The sequence below is a fragment of the Acanthaster planci genome, linkage group LG01, assembly GCF_054643075.1.
Source record: "Acanthaster planci isolate LZ-2023a linkage group LG01, COTS_SCS, whole genome shotgun sequence".
Classification (NCBI taxonomy): domain Eukaryota; kingdom Metazoa; phylum Echinodermata; class Asteroidea; order Valvatida; family Acanthasteridae; genus Acanthaster; species Acanthaster planci.
The window spans coordinates 17,758,048-17,776,202 of NC_141777.1; the positions used below are offsets into that span (position 1 = coordinate 17,758,048).

The 18,155-nt window shown below is 42.5% G+C and overlaps 1 protein-coding gene across 3 annotated transcripts in view; it reads right to left on the reverse strand.

Moving 5' to 3' along the window:
- The window catches only part of xpo5 (exportin 5), a 357,136-nt gene that overhangs the window by 202,058 nt on the left and 136,923 nt on the right, over positions 1-18,155 (reverse strand). For all 3 annotated transcript variants that reach the window (XM_022232992.2, XM_022232990.2, XM_022232991.2), the window contains exon 10: positions 2,444-2,656. In XM_022232992.2, the coding sequence (XP_022088684.2) occupies positions 2,444-2,656 (213 nt within the window). The remainder of the gene's footprint in view (positions 1-2,443; positions 2,657-18,155) is intronic.

The following is an 18,155-nucleotide window of genomic DNA, read 5'->3' on the forward strand; positions in this document are numbered from 1 at the left end:
AGCTTGACATTTTAGAAAAGCTGTATTTTTTCTAACAGTTTGGTACAGATGAAAACCTCATGTTGGGGTTTAATGGCTGTATCAAAACACTAATGTACCACAAAATCACATGAACTTGGCTTTGTGAAGTGTTTTCTTATATCAAAGTTAGTTAACGTTCTGGAAAAATCTCCCTACACAGACTCCATACTGGATATGCGGCGAGATGCCTTTCAACATCTGACGGAATCTCTCGTGAGACTTCGAAATAAAATGAAGGAATTAAATGAGAACATACCTGTTTGAAATTTAATCCCAATTTTATGAGAAAGGGAGAGCGAGAGATTATGTGCCCTCCTCTCCCGCCCTATTTCCCTACCATTTCTCATTGATCTCTTCAGTGGTAACTGGGATAAGGTTTTTCATCTGACCTTATATCCTGGTTTTCAAATATGACTGCATATGCGCATGGCTGAAATCCCACGTAATCTCTCACTCGCCCTTTCTCATAGAATTGGATTAAATTTCAAACATGTAAGTTTTCATTTAATCCCTTCATTTTTGACTGTTCCTCTTCAAATTTGCCACAGATAACCTTGACCCAAAAATGTCTCTGAAACTGTTTTTCAGAGAGGGGAAAACATTGTGTGGACGTGTGCAAGTCCACACAATGCCATCACACCCTACATTATAATTTATATGGACTTCTTTCCTGCAGAGGTCTACACTACATATGCCACACCTGCACACACATGGAAGGAAAGGCAGAAACAGTGTGTCCCTTCAACTTTGTCAGGGTGGGGCATGAAAAAACAAGACAATTTAGCCAAAAATATATACATCAAATTACTGATAGTTCAGTCTTAAATATTACAGGGAAAATAATATTCAACATTACAACACATCTTTATCAAATACGTTACAGTTTCTTCCTATCTGATATCAATGGAGCCCAGAAACCCAAGTATCATGGTTGGCAAAGATGGCTATTAACCACTACCAGCCGGGGACTCCGAAATCGGAGCCGTATGGTTTATATGTGTGGCCGGGGTCTCTGAACTCGGACAAAGGAAACAGGGCCCTGTAACAAAAGACCGTACTCTGAACAAAAGACCAGGCTGCTGGGCATTACAGGCATTTTTCACTCTCAAAAGTGGTGATAATCCAGCGTTATTTTGAAACCGTATACCAGGGTTTGGGGTATTTAGAGCAAGCGGATTACCACCGGGGACAAAAGCTCTCCACCACCGCAGCGATGAGCCACACAGCACCGCTGCATGCTAATCTGGCCCCTATTGAAAAGAGGTCAGCAGTGCACTGAGCCAGGTTTGTGAACAAAAGACAGTTGTACAACACCGCACAATCTGGGCTCTGTTTACAAGGCTGCAGGCCTGGCTGAAATATTCGGGCGTCAATGAAGGTCACCTGTCAACTTAGAGTAGTGCCTGAAGATTACTCCGTGCGGCTATAAACGACTGTTGAATGGAATGATGAATTGTTGAAGGATTTTGAAAACGGAAAAAATGATAGTTATGCCGGCCCAGCATCCTCAACGTTGAAAAATGCCCCGGCCCGAAGTGGTTAAGGGAGATAATCCAGCCATTACATGTAAATTGCCCTTCAAGTTCAAAGGGACCTTGGAAAGCCAACCTATTCAACCAAACCAAGCTGGTCAGTTCGAATGTTTGGCTTTAATACAAGATGGTATTTGATAACCAAGACACGATTTGCTCAAAATCTTATTTGATATTATATTCTGTAAAATAGGGAACTATCATTTAAGCATGCTTTTCATTTTCTTCTGTTTTACATATCCTATGCATGGTTCAAATTACATCATCTTTTGGTCAGTGAAAAATGTCACATGTCTGCACCATATCTTTTATGGAATTAATTTTAACTCCGAAATAAACTTTTGGAAACCAGTTTAGAAAAAGATTGTGTTAAAATCAAAGTTGCTGGTGGATAGGGAGGTTTACTGCTTGAATTATGTATTTAATACATGGAAGTACAATGATACATTTGTATCGCACCATTCAGTGTTTCAGTGTGCATTGTACATGTGTACATGTATACATGTCCATACCCGAACCAAAATGAAGTTCTACAAAAACTTCCCAACAGTGTTAAAACTGAACCTAAACCAAACCTTGGAGCAGAGCTTACATGCTGCACTTCATGTAATGCAAGAGGAAACCAGCTCAGAAAATTAAGCCGGTGAACAAACATGTAACTCATTTCCATCTTCTGTTTTTGGATCATACGTGAAGTAAGACACTGAACACTTTCAATCTCATCAATGGCATTATTGTTATGGAGATACCACATCCGCTGGCTGTAGTCTAAACTGAGTTAATATAAGATTCCCAGGGAAATTCTCACAACTAATGCTGGGAATTGCTCTTTCCATCCGTCAAGATTTGCTTGTCTTGTTTTGATCATAAATAAAGACTAAAAAACATACCTTCTGTAGTTTTGCAATTAATATCTGCAATATCTGCGGCACTAATCCAAGAAGGCTTTCATCTCTGGAGATCTGATCATGACGGAAGAATGCTGACAGAAGAGGCACAATCATGGAACACAAATGCATGCTTGGATGGCCCAGGAAAGCCATTAAGGCCTCAAGGAAATCTTGAAATCTTTCAGGTCGACCAATATCCTTTATACCTGAACCCTGTGAAATATTTAAAAATGAAGAAAAATTAAATGGAATGGTGTTTACGGTAGGTTACACTGTTGGTGAAATCCCAAAAGTGGGACTGCTGAAAAATTCTTGAATATCTTACTTGAAAGAAAGAAAACAACCTCAGTCAATCAGTGAAATATTTCCACCTACATAAAATGAAGTTGCTTTCACGAAAATAGAAAGTTTGTTCTCTTCTGTAACAATGGTTGACTGACCATTTAGAAATTTGTTTCAAATTAAATACTCTATCCATTAACAGGCACCCAGTTTTGTGCCTGGGGTGTACAGATGCTGTAAGAGTCTGAATAATGGCCAATATTTAACCACTTGCTGCCAGGGAGCCCTGTTTCAGGAGACGTTGGCTTTAAATGCACAGACTGGGTGCCCGAAATTGGACAAAGGTGGGCTTTGTAACAAAAGACTGTGCTTGTAATAAAAGAAAGAGCTGCTGGGAATTCAGAACATTTTCAGTTGTCAATAGCGGGGGAAATCTGTCATTGTTTTGAAAGATTATACCACTGTTTGTGACATTCAGCACGAGCAGATTACCACGGGGGACAGCACTCCGGTGCTCTAGTGATAAGCAATACAATACTGCTGCACGCTAATCTGGCCCCTATTGAAAAAACGGCAGCAGTGCACTGTGCTGATTTCGGGAACAAAAGAAAATTACATTACACTGCACAATCTGGGCTCTTTTACAAGGTGGCAGGCCTGGCTGAGATACTCAGGTGCCAAAACATATAGTCTGTCAGATTAGAGGAGATACCACAGAGTCATTTGTGTGGATGTAAATGTGGGTGTGGGTCAAGTGAATGAAGTTATGAATTTTTTAAAGAATTTTGAAAACAGACAAAAATGAAAAATCAGCTGACTCAGCAGAATCAACATGGATGAATAGCCCGGCAGGAAATGGTTAAAGCAGGTAAAATCTTACTGAAGCAAATTCAACAAATGCATTGTAAACTGAAACAGGGGAAAAAAACACATGCAAGAAAAAGAGTAAAATGGAACAATTGGAAGCTAAATTTATTTACCAAAAGAGACTATTAACCACTACCAGCCGGGGACTCCAAAATCGGAGCCGTATGGTTTATATGCGTGGCCGGGGTCTCCAAACTCGGACAAAGGAAACAGGGCCCTGTCACAAAAGACCGTACTCCGAACAAAAGACCAGGCTGCTGGGCATTACAGGCATTTTTCACTCTCAAAAGTGGTGATAATCCAGCGTTATTTTGAAACCGTATACCAGGGTTTGGGGCATTGAGAGCAAGCGGATTACCACCAGGGACAAAAGCGCTCCACCACCGCAGCGATGAGCCACACAGCACCGCTGCACGCTAATCTGGCCCCTATTGAAAAGAGGTCAGCAGTGCACTGAGCCAGGTTCGTGAACAAAAGACAGTTGTATAACACCGCACAATCTGGGCTCTGTTTACAAGGCTGCAGGCCTGGCTGAAATACTCGGGCGTCAATGAAGGTCACCTGTCAACTTAGAGTAGTGCCTACAGATTACTCTGCGCGGCTATGAACGACCGTTAAATGGAATGATTAATTTTTGAAGGATTTTGAAAACGGAATAAATGATGGTCATGCCAGCCCAGCATCATCAACGTTGAAAAATGCCCCGGCACGAAGTGGTTAACAACAAATATTGAGATCTCATAATCATTTTAGAAGCATAATGGTCCTGTCCTAGCTGTGCATGTGCCTGGCCAACATGGCTGCCATTTCTGAGCTACGTAGCAAGAGAATACTTGTCAATAAAACTATGATTTCCGAAGTAAAACCTGAAGTAGAAGTAAAACCTGAATTTCCAGATGTAATTTCCTGAGAAGGTATTGTGGCGGTTTCCCCTCCGTAGTCCGCGAACCCTTGGCTCGCCGGGCCACTCAGCCCGGTCGCGGCGCCACTCGCACGTGATTTGGCCAGGGCCTGGATCCGTTTGGGCTGAAATATACCGCCCGTTACACCAAAGACAAGGGTCACTGAACGAAATGGCACGCCCGGCAAAGATATGTGTGATACCGTCTACTTCTAGCGGGTTTATTCACTTTCACTCGCTTCCTCAATGTGTGAGGTACCCTAACAAACTAATGTAAACAAGGAGGAGGCATGAGGACCCATCGCGCACCCCCTTGCCCTGCCGAGATGCACTGTCGCAAAATTAAGTAAAGGTAGAATACCAGTTCATGTACTCACATGAATTAACTACAACCGTCCCGTCAGTACCCAATCCTTATGCACAATCCAAGATGAACTTAACAGTTTGGTCACAATCGTCCACACATTAACTAAATCCCGGTGCCAAAGTTGTGCTAGTCGATCCAATCTGAACTCCTCAGCAGCTCGGCTTAGACTGACCAATTTTTCCCGATTCTGACATTATTTAATTCCCTCCCCTATTTTCCACAGTCTTGAAAACACCATCTTAGCACAAAGATGCAAACCAATGGTCCACAATACCCACTTGAACCTTTCTTCCATTTACTAATCTTTATCATACTCCGGATATTGTCCCCCCCCTTATACTCTCCCCCCTTTTTCCATCATGGCAGTCTTATTAGTTCAGTTTCCCACTTTCTACAACATAATTTACTCACTAAAAACACGTTGTCAATCTCCTGACAGTTACCCCAATACCCCCTTAGTTTCATATCCCCTGACTTGACACATTTGACGGCCCCCGGTTTCCAAACTCCCGGACCTAACCCGAAACCTAATTAAACGCATCACCAGTCAACCCCACTGCCATTCCTCTAGAGTTTAAAGGGTCACCAGACATTCGCGTTACAGTATTTTAAACTTCCATTGACATGTGAACTGATGCAAAAGTGTGGTCATGAACATAATCATGCACTTATTCACAATGTAATGGACACAAGTTGACGAAAGAACTTACTTCACTGATCGATGAGAGATTTCCAAGAATCCATAGTACTACATTGTCGCAGAGGCATCTTAGATTAAGGTAAATTTACCAACAACTCGAGGCCATGGGAAAACTGGTACTTTTAAAGGTCAAAAGCACCTGTTATGCCTTGCTTGTTAGTTTTTTTGGGGTTTTTTGCAATTTCCAAAAAAAGTCTCTTTTTTTTTCTCTGACTTTTTTTAATCTTTGGCTTTGTCACACTTTTGGGAAAAAGGCATTTTTGTACATTTTTGCACTCTTTATCTTCTGATTTTTGCCTTTTATTTAAATTTTCTGCAAAAGGCATTCTTTTTCTTCTGAATGTTTTTTCATGGGCATTTTTGGTCACTCTGCAATATTGAAGCTTTATCAAAGTTACATAAAACCAAGTCATATATACCAAGAATGTTCTCAATTAATGACATCAAGATGATGTCATTGGCTCACAAGCTCTCAAATTTTGATATGTTAAATCAAAACAAAATCCATATAAAATCAACTATGGCCCCCAGCAACATTATGTTTGCAGCAAGTGGTAGGGTAAACTGCAGTCTTCATTTCATCTTGTGTGGGGCAAATCATGTGATCTTTCCTTCAAGTTGAGATAGGCTAGAACAGGAAGTGGCTTAGTGTTTAAAAGTGGTAATAAATATCAACTTGTTTTAAATGGTGTTAGTGTCTGTGATATAGTATTTTTCAAAACATCTACCAATGACGTCATGTACATGTAATTCTCAGGCACCCTCTGGCGACAGCTTGTAAGTTGTGCAAAAATGAAGTTTGAATATTTGTCTGTGTCAGAATCGCTTAGGAATTGGTTTGTTTGATGATACCCATTCCACATGTGTGAATGGGTATGTGTCATCAGACCAGAAGTTACAATAAAAAGTCCCATTATTCTTCAAAATTCTGTCAAAAAAATCAACTGTTTGAAGTACACCGTGTGAATTGTCTATTAGATGATAGATGATTGGAGTCCACTGCACCAAGTGTATAACTGGTCTATTTTTTTCACACAGATAAAGTGCCAACAATTAAAAAACGTTACGATATTCGACTACCGTAAAATCTTATTCGCACACTGTGCATTAGCTTCTACATACATGGACATGCAATATATGCCTATACTTAAACAGTGCACAGGCATCCATTCCAAGTCTACACTGCACTCTGCAGGTTAGATTGTTTCCAGACAAGTGGTGCTGAAATCAAATCGCTTTGTATGGAACGTAAAAAGACAAAACAGATTTTAAAATCCCAATAAAGCCTATCCTGTGCTCTTTTCGCAATAAAATAATGTTCACTTTTATTGTACTTAAGATTAATTTTAACATTAAATGTCATATAGTACATACTACTTGTATGCCAAGCACATTTTTCTTCAAATCTTATTGTGATAATTGCTACAAGATAATTACAGGCAAATTTTCGGGAACTATTTGTCAGGTTGTAGTCCCCATAGATTTGTATACGTTTTGCAACAGCCAGACTTTGGCACTATTATTGATCCTAAATGTTGTAATGGGCGCTGTCGTGCTGCTGCCATATTGCTCCCCAAATTAGTTGTTGATTAAGTAGTATTTTCAGATTTTCGTCACTCAGAGTCAGCGTCATGTGGTTTTGTTTGTTTGTTACTGTCAACCTGCAAGACAATTTTGATATTCTGCACTGAAGTAAAATCAAAATGTTTTCTGCTCAAGTTTGGACTGTCTTGCTGCTCTATTTGATATACTGTATTGGTACTGTACAGTGCATATAGCTGAGAGAGCTGCTATTGTTCACTTTACACCATTGACAATAGATGAGCTTCTTGTCCGACTTTTGATGAATAGAGTGACCATTAATGAGCGCACTTCCTCAATGCCTTGTGCTGTCAAGCCAAGCCCTCTTGTCACTGGATCTAGCATGTGTAACATGTGCTATACTAGACAAGCCTTGTACTCTCTTCGCTATAGCTATGGGACCCACCATCTTTTCCCTGATACTTATACTCCCACCAAGGTGTTGGGCATACGTCACAGGAAAGGCAGGAGAGGTGGATGGCACATTTGAGAACGAACTGACAATATTCAGGGGAAGGAGTACCTACAGGATGAGCACGTATGCAGTCAAGAGAATGACAGTACAACCCCTGTACTTTTAAGTTCTTGTAGAAGGCCTTCTTCTCACATTAGAAGAAGTGTTACATTTGATAATTTGCTACCCATTCAAAGTGAGGGGTATGATAAAATCAATGTTCATTTATGGAACTGTAATTCACTCAGAGACGGCCCTTTTGAATATCAAGAATGATATCCTGCAGGCTATGGATATGAAACGTGTGACTTTTGATATTCTACTGGATCTTTCAGCTGTGTTTGACTTGGATCATACAATCCTTCTCAGTCGAATGTGTGGAGTGTTAAACATCACAGGTACTGCTCAGTTGTGGTTCACTTCTTACCTGTCGGGCCGTACAAGCAGATATAAAGTTACTTGTGAACTGTTGTCCCTGAGGTCTCTCGATTATGGTGTTCCGCAAGGATCCATAATCACACAGCAACTTTTCGGCAGGTACACACAACCATTGTCAAACATAATCGGACAGTATGAAGGTGTACGCTATCATTCGCATGCAGATGATGTTTCAGTGTACACATTTGATGATAATTAGAAGTACTGAATCAGTAAATCATGCCCTGTCAAATTGCATTGAGCATCTCCAGAAACGGATGGTCTCTAACATGTTGAGCTCAACTATGACAAAACTGAATTTCTAGTAGTATCAAGTCCACAGGCACGACAGTATGTGTCAGATGTCTCTCTCACTCTATCAGACATCTCCAATCTTCCAGTATCCACTACTAAAAGTCTTGGTGTCGAGTTTGATTCAGCTCTTAAAATGGATCGACATGTTGCATTACTCTGTTGCAGACTCCATTACCACCTTTCTAATATAGCATGCGTTATGCCATACATAAGTACTTAAGTATGCAAGCATGCTATCCGAGCTATTGCGTTGTTCCGACTTGACTGTGCTAATAACCACTGTATGGAATCAACTCGTTTCTATTACAATGTCTTCAGACAGTTCAGAATCGTGCTGCTAAGTTGATCTTCACGGCTCGTATGCAACGCATCAAATTCAAAATCCTTACTATTGTCTTCAAAAGTATCAAAAACAAAGCTCCGAAATACATGAAGTCTCTCATCCTTCCACATCAGTCTATGCGTCGTGGTCTTCGTTCTAATACAGACAGTGCCCTGCTCCATGTTCCTCTGACATATACCGCAGCTGGTGACAAGGCTTTCCAGGCATATGCAGCTCCTAGACTCTGAAACGAGTTTTCTAGATTCATTCATCTGTCTCCTTCTTTGGAGGTTCTTTTTAAGAAACATCTTAAAACTGCAATTTTCATTCAGAAATTGAATCAACTATAACATCATTATTCTTTTTCATTTTGATGTAAACCGCTGTGAAACAACTTCGAGTTTGTAAAAGTGCTACATAAATGTAATTATTGTATTGTATTGTTATAATGTATTGAGTTCATACCAGGTGCACACTTAGCCCAACAGCTAGGGAGGGTTCAGGAAAAAAAATCATCATAATTATGTCATCAGGTGTCACATGACAGGACGTTATATGTGCAAACTTCAAAGCCTTTTATCTTCTGAGGTCCATGTCAGATTGGGTCAAAACCTTGTAGATAGAAAGGAAATGTTATAGACCTCCGATCCGACTACCTACGACTACTTAAAAGTAGGGTTGCACACCAAATACGCCATGCTATGAGTAAGTTTGCATCATAGAATCGTAGCATGGACTACGTTCACCACACTTGCAAGCTAGACCAGTTTTAGCTTTTGCACTAGTGCCGTGGCTCTCTGGTGTGTGGCAAGTGAAGGCACTTTTCATGCCATGCTTATAAGCGTGGCGAACATAGTCCTCCTACGATCCTATGATACCAACCTACTTATAGCATGGCATATTTGTTGTAAAAGCCCTACTTACAAGTAGCGGTGGGTAGGCGGATCAGGTGTATAGACGAACATCGACCTTGTGTGATGATGACGTCATCGGGTAATATCTCTTGAAGTACATGTCCAGTTGGGTTAAAACATTACAGATAGAAAGAAAAGTGTTAAAGACGAAAATTCTCCCCCACCTAGAGTGGGTTGAGTCTACTACTGCACACCTACCAGATTGCCAATACATACACATTATTTCCTAGACCAGAACTCCATTCACTAAATTCTTGATTACTCACTCGACTACACGAAGCAGCCGCCCCATGAATCTTCCCTCTTTTTCGTTGTGCAAAGTGCGCCAAGGCCATGCAGGGAGGAGGGGAGGGTAATTGGTAATAGGTATGCACTAACAGACTCATCAACCCACTAGTGGGGGGGGGGAGTCTACTGCCAGCAACCTACACAGAATACCAGCACATATGCAGAGTAGCACTCAACCCAAGGATGATGGGAAGGCGAGGATACACCACCAACACCCCAGCCACAACCAGGGAGGCAACGGGAGGACCAAGGTGAAAGCAATAGTTGCATTACTATTGCAATGTAAAAATAAATATACACATTGCAATAGTAAGGCACAATATCAGAATAGGAAGAACACAATCCAAACCCACCAGAAGGACTGCTTGAGTGTATCCTCTTGCAAGGGTAGTGCAAGGCCGGCAGTGGAGCCACTGCAATGAGACCCTGAGCAGGGAAATGCCACCAGTTCATAAGTGTGGTTCCAACATGCAGCTTTACAAATACATATTACTGAATCCCCCTTGAAATAAGCCCAGAAAGAAGAAACGGCCTGGACATCATGAGCGCAAATATGTCCTTAACATTGGTCATTTGGGCTATTACGTAGGACAGTCAATATTAGCAAATTTAATAGGTGAAATCATCTACCTTGCAATCGTGTCACTGGAAGCCGGGCAATAGGGTCTGGTGGATGTGATGAACCGCTGTGAGACTGGCCCTTGGATGACACTTCAGCATGCTGACAGGACACCAAAGTTTATCGAAACAGGCGGTTACCAACAACTGAATTGCCAAAAGAGTGATGTAAGGAGGCTGCAAGGAGGGAGTCTGATTTTTAGTGAGGAAGCCTTACTACCAAACTAGACACACATCAGGTGGCTCCACTCAGATGTGGCCATCAGCTACAGAGAGGGCCCTAATTCTACAGCCCCAAGCAGAAGGAGCAACAGCCAGTAGGAATGCAAGCTAGATACTTAAGTAAGGAGGGAAGCCTGTCTCGCTGGCTCAAAGGGAGGGCCGGCCAGGAGCCGGAGAACATCACCCAAGCACCATGAAGAAACAAGTCGCTAAGATAGAGGGTGTTTGATGAACATTCCTCAGAGGTGGTGGATCACTGACTTGTTAGAAACTGAAGAGCCATCAGAAAAGCCACAATAGATTGCTACTATTGCCGAATGGTAGTTTCAAATTGTGAAAACCAGGAGACAGGAGTTAAAGAGGTACATGACAAAGTTCGTTATGACCAAAAGAGATACTTAGGTCAAATCCACAGAAAGCTCCCTGGCACCATGAGCCAAAATGTTGTACTCGGCTGTAATAGATTTTCCTATTGGACTGACGTCGGCCTCTGGCAGTCAAGGCGGGAGAGTCTTGGCAAAGGCTTGCCTGCTCAAAGGAGCGTTGGAGAACATTCAACACGATAGGAGCAGATGAGACAGGTCCGGATAAAATAGAAAAGACCGGGCTGAAAGAGTAAGTCCAGACATGGAGTCAGGAGTAGAGGAGCATCGACCAAGAGCCTGACTAGGCGAGGAAACCATGCCTGCCTCAGCCAGAACGGGGCAATGAGGACGCGGCCATTGTCTCATTCTATCGAAAGCGCCATCAGAATAAGTGATATTGGAGGGAAGGCCTAAGCCAGAAGCACCTCCCAAAAAATGCACATGGCGTCGCATGCCCAGGCCTGTGGATGTGGGTAATGGCTGCAGAATGTTGGAACCTGAGCATTTAGGTAAGATGCAAAGAGAGGTCAGTCGATTGAGAGGAAGACAGCTTGAACCACCTCCGGCTGAAGTGTCTATTCTGTTGGGTAAACTGTGCCCTGGGAAAAGACATCAGCAAGGACGTTCCGTACCCCAGGAATGTTTTCAGCAAGAACCCAAACAGAATGTCGCATGGCCCAGTGAAATACCTGCCAGGCGAGGACACAGAAAGTGGGAAAAGTGTCCCCCCCAAGTGATTGACGTAGGAAATAGCAGTCGCATTGTCTGACCAAACTAGAACCATCTTGCCTATTACCACAGGTTGAAGGTGGATGAGGGCCTCGACGATTGCCTGAAGCTCGAGTACATTCAAGTGGGAGAATGCGAGGGATGGGTCCTATTGATTAGAAACCTGATGCAGAGGAAGATGGCTTCCAAAAAGAAATTTGTGGCGTCGGTCATGATGACCATCTCGTGTTCAGGCAGAACAGTGAGATTGGCCCTAGCTGACTACCAAGACAGGTGATAAAAAAACAGATCCTACAGCAGGACTTGGTGGTCGAGGGAATCCCACCTTGTTTTAAAGAAAGAGAGGCTGGAGAGGCCGCAAAGGAAGAAGGTTGATGACACTGGCCATCAGCCCAAGAAGATGAAGCCATGCACGGGCATTCACTTGATGATGAACCTGAAACAAAGCAACACACCAGATGAGATTTTCCACGCATTTGTTGGTGAGAGTAACAATGCTGTGGCTCAAGTCGAGAACTGCCGCCCAAAAAATTGGAGTTGTGACCGGATCAGTCTGGACTTGTCATGGTTGATCAGGAATCCCAGGTGGTAGTCACTGAGGTGGGCTCGATCTTGGTGCGCCCAACTCATGAATCAATCATGGAAATAATGAAATGTAAGGACGTTGGAGCGTCATAAGTGAGCAGCCAATGCTATAACCACCCAAGTGAATACCCTGGGAGCAGTGGGAAGGCCAAAGGGAAGGGCACGAAACTCGTAAACCTAACTGCCGTACAAGAAGACAAGGAATTGGCCATCTCTTGCATGGATTGGACGTGTAAGTAGGGGTCCTTAAGGTCTACCGATGTTGTCCAAGCCAGAGTGGGATTTGATTGTAGAATAGTACAAAGTGTCTCCATCCTGAATTTTTTGGGCCGGATGAAGATATTGAGAGGTTTTGAATTGAGAAACAGTTGCCACTTTCTGGACTCTTTCTTTGGCACAAGAAAATAAGTGGACATAAAGCCCTCTTGAGTGTGGCTTTGTCAAACCGGATGAATGGCATGTTTTTCCACAAGGGCAGATATTTCTGACTCCATAGCCTGTCACTGGCTGAGTCTTTTGAAATTGGAGTCAGCCGGAATTCCATGTCAGACAAAGAGGGGCTCATGGACTCTAACCAGTAGCCGTAAGAGAGGTGAGAACCCATCCATCTGATTTTATGTCCCCCCCAGACCCTCCAAATCCTTGAAGGTGGTTGCCAATGGGTTAAGAATTGGAAGACACAGGCAAAACGAAATAGTCACCGGCGCAGCCTCCAGCACAGCGTGGGGAGCGATGAAGCAGACCACGCTGTGGCTTAGGCACCCTGGAAGGAGCCGTAGCAGTTGCCCAAACTGAAAAAAAGGGGCCAACGAGAATAGGAAGTCTGAAGTGGATGGCGGGTTGACAGGAGGCAATCAGGGCGAGACAGTCCCTGGGTAGCCACACATGGAGATTAATATGTCGAGGCTCCGCCGGCTGACAAAAGGAAATCTTCCGAGGTGTTTAACCTCACTATTCAAGAGGCTAACAAACTGGCCCACAAAGAGTTCTTTGGCAAACAAGGGAAGACTTCTCAGTGCATATTTCACCGACTCCTGTGGGATATTCATAGCCTGGATCAATGACACTCAACAAGTCGTTGTAGCTCAAAGAGAAACTTGAGTGAATTGTTCAAGGCCAATAACCAAAATACCATCAAAACAATGAAAGACCATGATAACAAACTCCAGAGAAATGCCCGAGTCCTACCGGACAAGAACTCAGTCAAGAGGATGAGGAAAGACAACGAATACCAACAGGAGATGCATGATTGATATCCTGAGTGCTGTATCAAAACGTTAAAGAGTCTTGTCAGCCGAGGCTTTGTGGGAAGGAGGGTGGGAGATTGGTAATCTGGAAGGTATGCAGTAGTAGACTCCACCCACATTAGGTGGGGGGTTGAGTCAACTGCCTGCAAACTACACAGATTACCAATACCTATGCAGAGTAACACCGGTATCTAGCAATCTTATAGTGACTGCTTGAGTGCCTCCTCCTGCAAGGGTAGAGGATGGTCCGCGATGGAGCTACTGTGATGCTGAATGTACAGTAAGTCCATGTGTATGGCCCCCCCTGCAAACATCATCGAGGTAAGGAGTTACCTCAAGTCTCCTCCCTGATAAGTTGCGGTAAAAATGTGGGGAGAGTCAATCCTTTCCCCACAATTTCCCGGCAAATAGCTGTGCATTTATTCAGGGGAAGTTGTGAAGGGATTTTAAATTATAATAGTAGGTCACTTAGGGAGCTTGTCCAAAAAGGTTGAACTGCGGTTTGAACGTGGACACAGTGCTTTTCATGAGTCCTTAGCAACCAGCCAACTGTCCATTGCCTGTGCCAACTTACCATATCACCGGACGAAGCTAGCGGAATCCAACTGTGGCAGCTGTGGTCAGTTCCACAGATGCTCTGGAGAGTCACGGCCACCGCGTCTATTTTAAGTTATTGGAATCAAGTGCCCTAGCCCTTAATTACACAAGGGTCATGTTTAGTTGACTTGCGGTCCTTGAGGTCCTTCTTTATAATTTGTACTTTTGTGCCATAGAGTTTGTCAGTGCATGACTGGTTAGCCCAAATTCATGCACTTTTGAAATAGTCGGCACTGGCCAACTGCTTTCACTGCTGTAATTACAACGTCAATTGTCTTCTTTCAGAGGCACAATTTTAAATTCCCAAAGACTGCTGGTAATCCGATCAGAGCTTGCTATCCAATCCTAAAGAAATACTTTGTATAAATGTTTGAGAACCACCACCTATTGTTGGAACCCATCAGAGAAGTACACACAGGTGCTGTCAATCACTATTTAGAAAGGGGAATTTTTTTCTTTGCAGATTGGATGATTTTTACTTTTGATCTAATTAAAAACGCCCTTGCCCATTAGAAATTTAACTCCCAAATGTTTTTGCGACATAAATACACAAGAGGGAATTAGAATTCTTCTTTGTCTAAAAAAACGATTATTGTTGGTCATTTTTTGCATAATTTTCAGGGAGAGGGTGCATAGGTTAATTTAAGAATGAAGTCTTTCAATCTGAAAACAAAGACTGAGCCTGTATTTCAGAAATCTTGCACATCTTGGCCTCTCAAATAAGCATTTTTTCCCAATGCTTAATGGCAGCATACTCGTCTGCTTTAGATTTGGTGTCTTTTGTAACTATGTTTTTGGGTAAAATTCAAATTATCCCCGAGTATATAATCATATATAGAAACACCCAGTACATCATTTTTTTTCCAACCGTGCAAGCAACCTCAAGGTCATCACCCTGGACCTACTTTGAGAAGCGTTTCAAGTGAGTTTTTAGACTCGGCAGTCTCTAGAATATGTACATGTTAAAATGGTGAATAAAGCGGGTATTTTGTCTCAGACTTTTCTTTTTGAATAGACGTATGCCTACATGGTCAATTGACCATTGCGTACGTTTTTGGTGAAGGGCATTTAATGTACGCCCATAAAAGTGTAAAGGCTGGTCCACACTTCAGGCGAATGTGAAAAAAAAGCGAATACGATGTCATGAAAAATTTTTAGCGATATTTCGTCAGAGCTGAAGTGAGTTCGACTTTTGCGAATTCTGACTTGTAAATTTTGCGTGCATTTTTGCTTTCACGCCGAATATGAACTGACCCATTTATAGCGAGCATTTGCGAATCGCGGTGGTGAAAACATGTGCACAGTGCATCACACTGGTTCCCACCAGGCTGAACCGTTGGCAAAGAAGACTTGAGGGGAATGTGGCAAGCTGTCAATGTACAGTTCCTGCCAAAAAAGGTCGCGAACGTTCCACTACATATACATGACGTACATACATGACGTACATTTTGCAAGACACAGCTATCCAATCGCAATACATGTATTCCTTCATGACATCATACTTCTTCGGTGACCATCTCGCACTTGTGTGGCCGCACAACGTGGTGGGTGAGTGAATCAATAAATTGTGTCATGCAGCTAGTGTCAAAATCATAAGACAAACGGAAAATAAATGGAAATGTCTCTCCATGACACAAGTTGTGTTGGAAAGACTACTGACATGGATGGGGGCTCCAGTTGATGAGTCTTCACATTCTTGAAGGTACACTACATGTGCATGCCGTTTAGCCTTCGTGGGCATCTATGGCGATCGAAAGCCTTTAAAAATGCCTGGATCGATGCTTTTACATGTATTTGCTTTTTTTAATCTCACATGCACATTGACATTTTTTTCATATGACAGATAATTTTATTATTCTTAACACATTACGATATAGTTGATTAATTCGTCGGTGTTTTTACGAAGTGACAAAAGCCCAGCGGAAAACCGAAAAGTTTTCAATCTGGATTTTTTCCACTATTTTACTTCCTTTGATCTAAAGAACAAATTAGCAAAGTTTCAAAGCAAAATGTTGTTTAATTTCATAGTAAATGTAAAAAACAACTAACAAAAAGCTTAGCCTCTGTGTTTCTCTATTCCCACAAAGAGACAAAAAGTAACATCGTTTAATCTTTGCATCAGTCTGGGAACACACATGCATGTGAACGATGCTGAATGTGAACACCTGCGTGCGCGTTGAAATGCATGATAATGCTCTCTGTGTGTGATTCAATGTTGTGCCGAGTAAAATATATATTTTGGGGCATTGCGCAGATCACGTTTGTAGCTATACAGAATCTGCTTTTTTGTGACAGTCTGCGAAGAATTCACCGCGTTTATGTCTCTGATGCTTTTAATTGCAGATGTGCCTACTTTTCACATTCTAAGAATAAATAGTAGATATACATGTACATGCACACCGGGTGTCTGTCTGTGCACCACGCATAGAATGTTCAAGTTGACCACGATCACTGCAGCCGACCTGCATAATTCAAGAGCATCAGCATAACAATTGCAGTCATTCTGGGGCTGCCTCATTAAATGTTCTTTGCATAAGTGAACTTCAACGTGGTCGCCGCAGTTCCTAGCAACAGGGCTTAACCGAGGTGACTGTGTGCGGTCAAACCGCAGCAACCTTTTGAACGAGCTCCCTAAGTCAAGTAGACGTTGGGCCTAGCAATAATGAATAGGTCCAGCACATGCTAATGTCAGTGTAGCAAAAGACCGTACTCAGAACAAAAGACAAGGCTGCTGGGCAATACCAACATCTTTTCACTCTCAAAAGTGGAGATAATCCAGCTTGTTTTGAAACAGTATACCACGGTTTGGGGCATTTAGAGCGAGCGGATTACCACCGGGGACAAAAGCGCTCCACCACCGCAGCGATGAGCCACACAGCACTGCTGCATGCTAACCTGGCCCATATTGAAAAGAGGTAACAGTGCACTGAGCCAGGTTCGTGAACAAAAGAATATTACGTAACGCCACAAAATCTGGGCTCTTTTTACAAGGCTGCAGGCCTGGCTGAAATACACAGGTGTCAATAGATTTTGTCTGTCTGGCTAGAGTGGACATTAGACATGCCTTCACATGTTTGTAAGTGTCCAGTAAATGAAAATGGGAATTTTTAAAGAATTCTGAAAACAGAAAACAATGATAAATATCCTGCCCCAGCATCAACAACATTGATAACTGCTCTGGCAGGAAGTGGTTAAAGTCTGAGCGCATGCATCTGGCCGAAGAGAGAAAAAACTTAGTCTCACTGGAACGTCCACGACAAATAAAAGTATTAGTCACCAATGTAGGTCCTGCCTGACAGGGATAAATTTGACCCAAATATACCCACAGTCAGGACCAGCGGAACAGTGGACATGAAGTAACCACTCCGATATTCCAAATTATTTTCTGAAGAATGTAACAATAAATTTGAAAATCGGACGAAACCCTTCCGAGTATACCACTAGGTATCGATCACGCGAGTGTAATCGGAAGAGGGAACCCGAAGGCATTCTTAATGAAACTTGCAGCTGACGGTAGACCAGCTCTTGTCAAACCTTATAACAGTGACAGTATATAAATTTGGACCTAAACTAAGTCGTATTCACCAGAACAGCCGAGGGAGTGAAGGGGGAGTCGAAGAGAAAAATGCACTTCTGTGTTTACTGGCTAAGCTCCCCCAGCACTGGTCAGGCACTGATACGTAACGTAATAAAAGAAGTTGTTTCAGCCATGACTAACACTGAGTGTATCTGACTCTGTGTTTTAATGACTCAGTTAATGACATTTTGCATTTCCGGCCGTAGGGAACAAATACCAAAAATATGAATTGCAATATTCATATCAAAAGTCGCAATCCTAGTGGTCTCTACAGTTAAAAGAAGGTGGAAACATGCCGCAGGAATGCATTTGACAATGTGGTGAGGTTTCATGCCAAAACAGTTGTGGACAATGACAGAAAGGA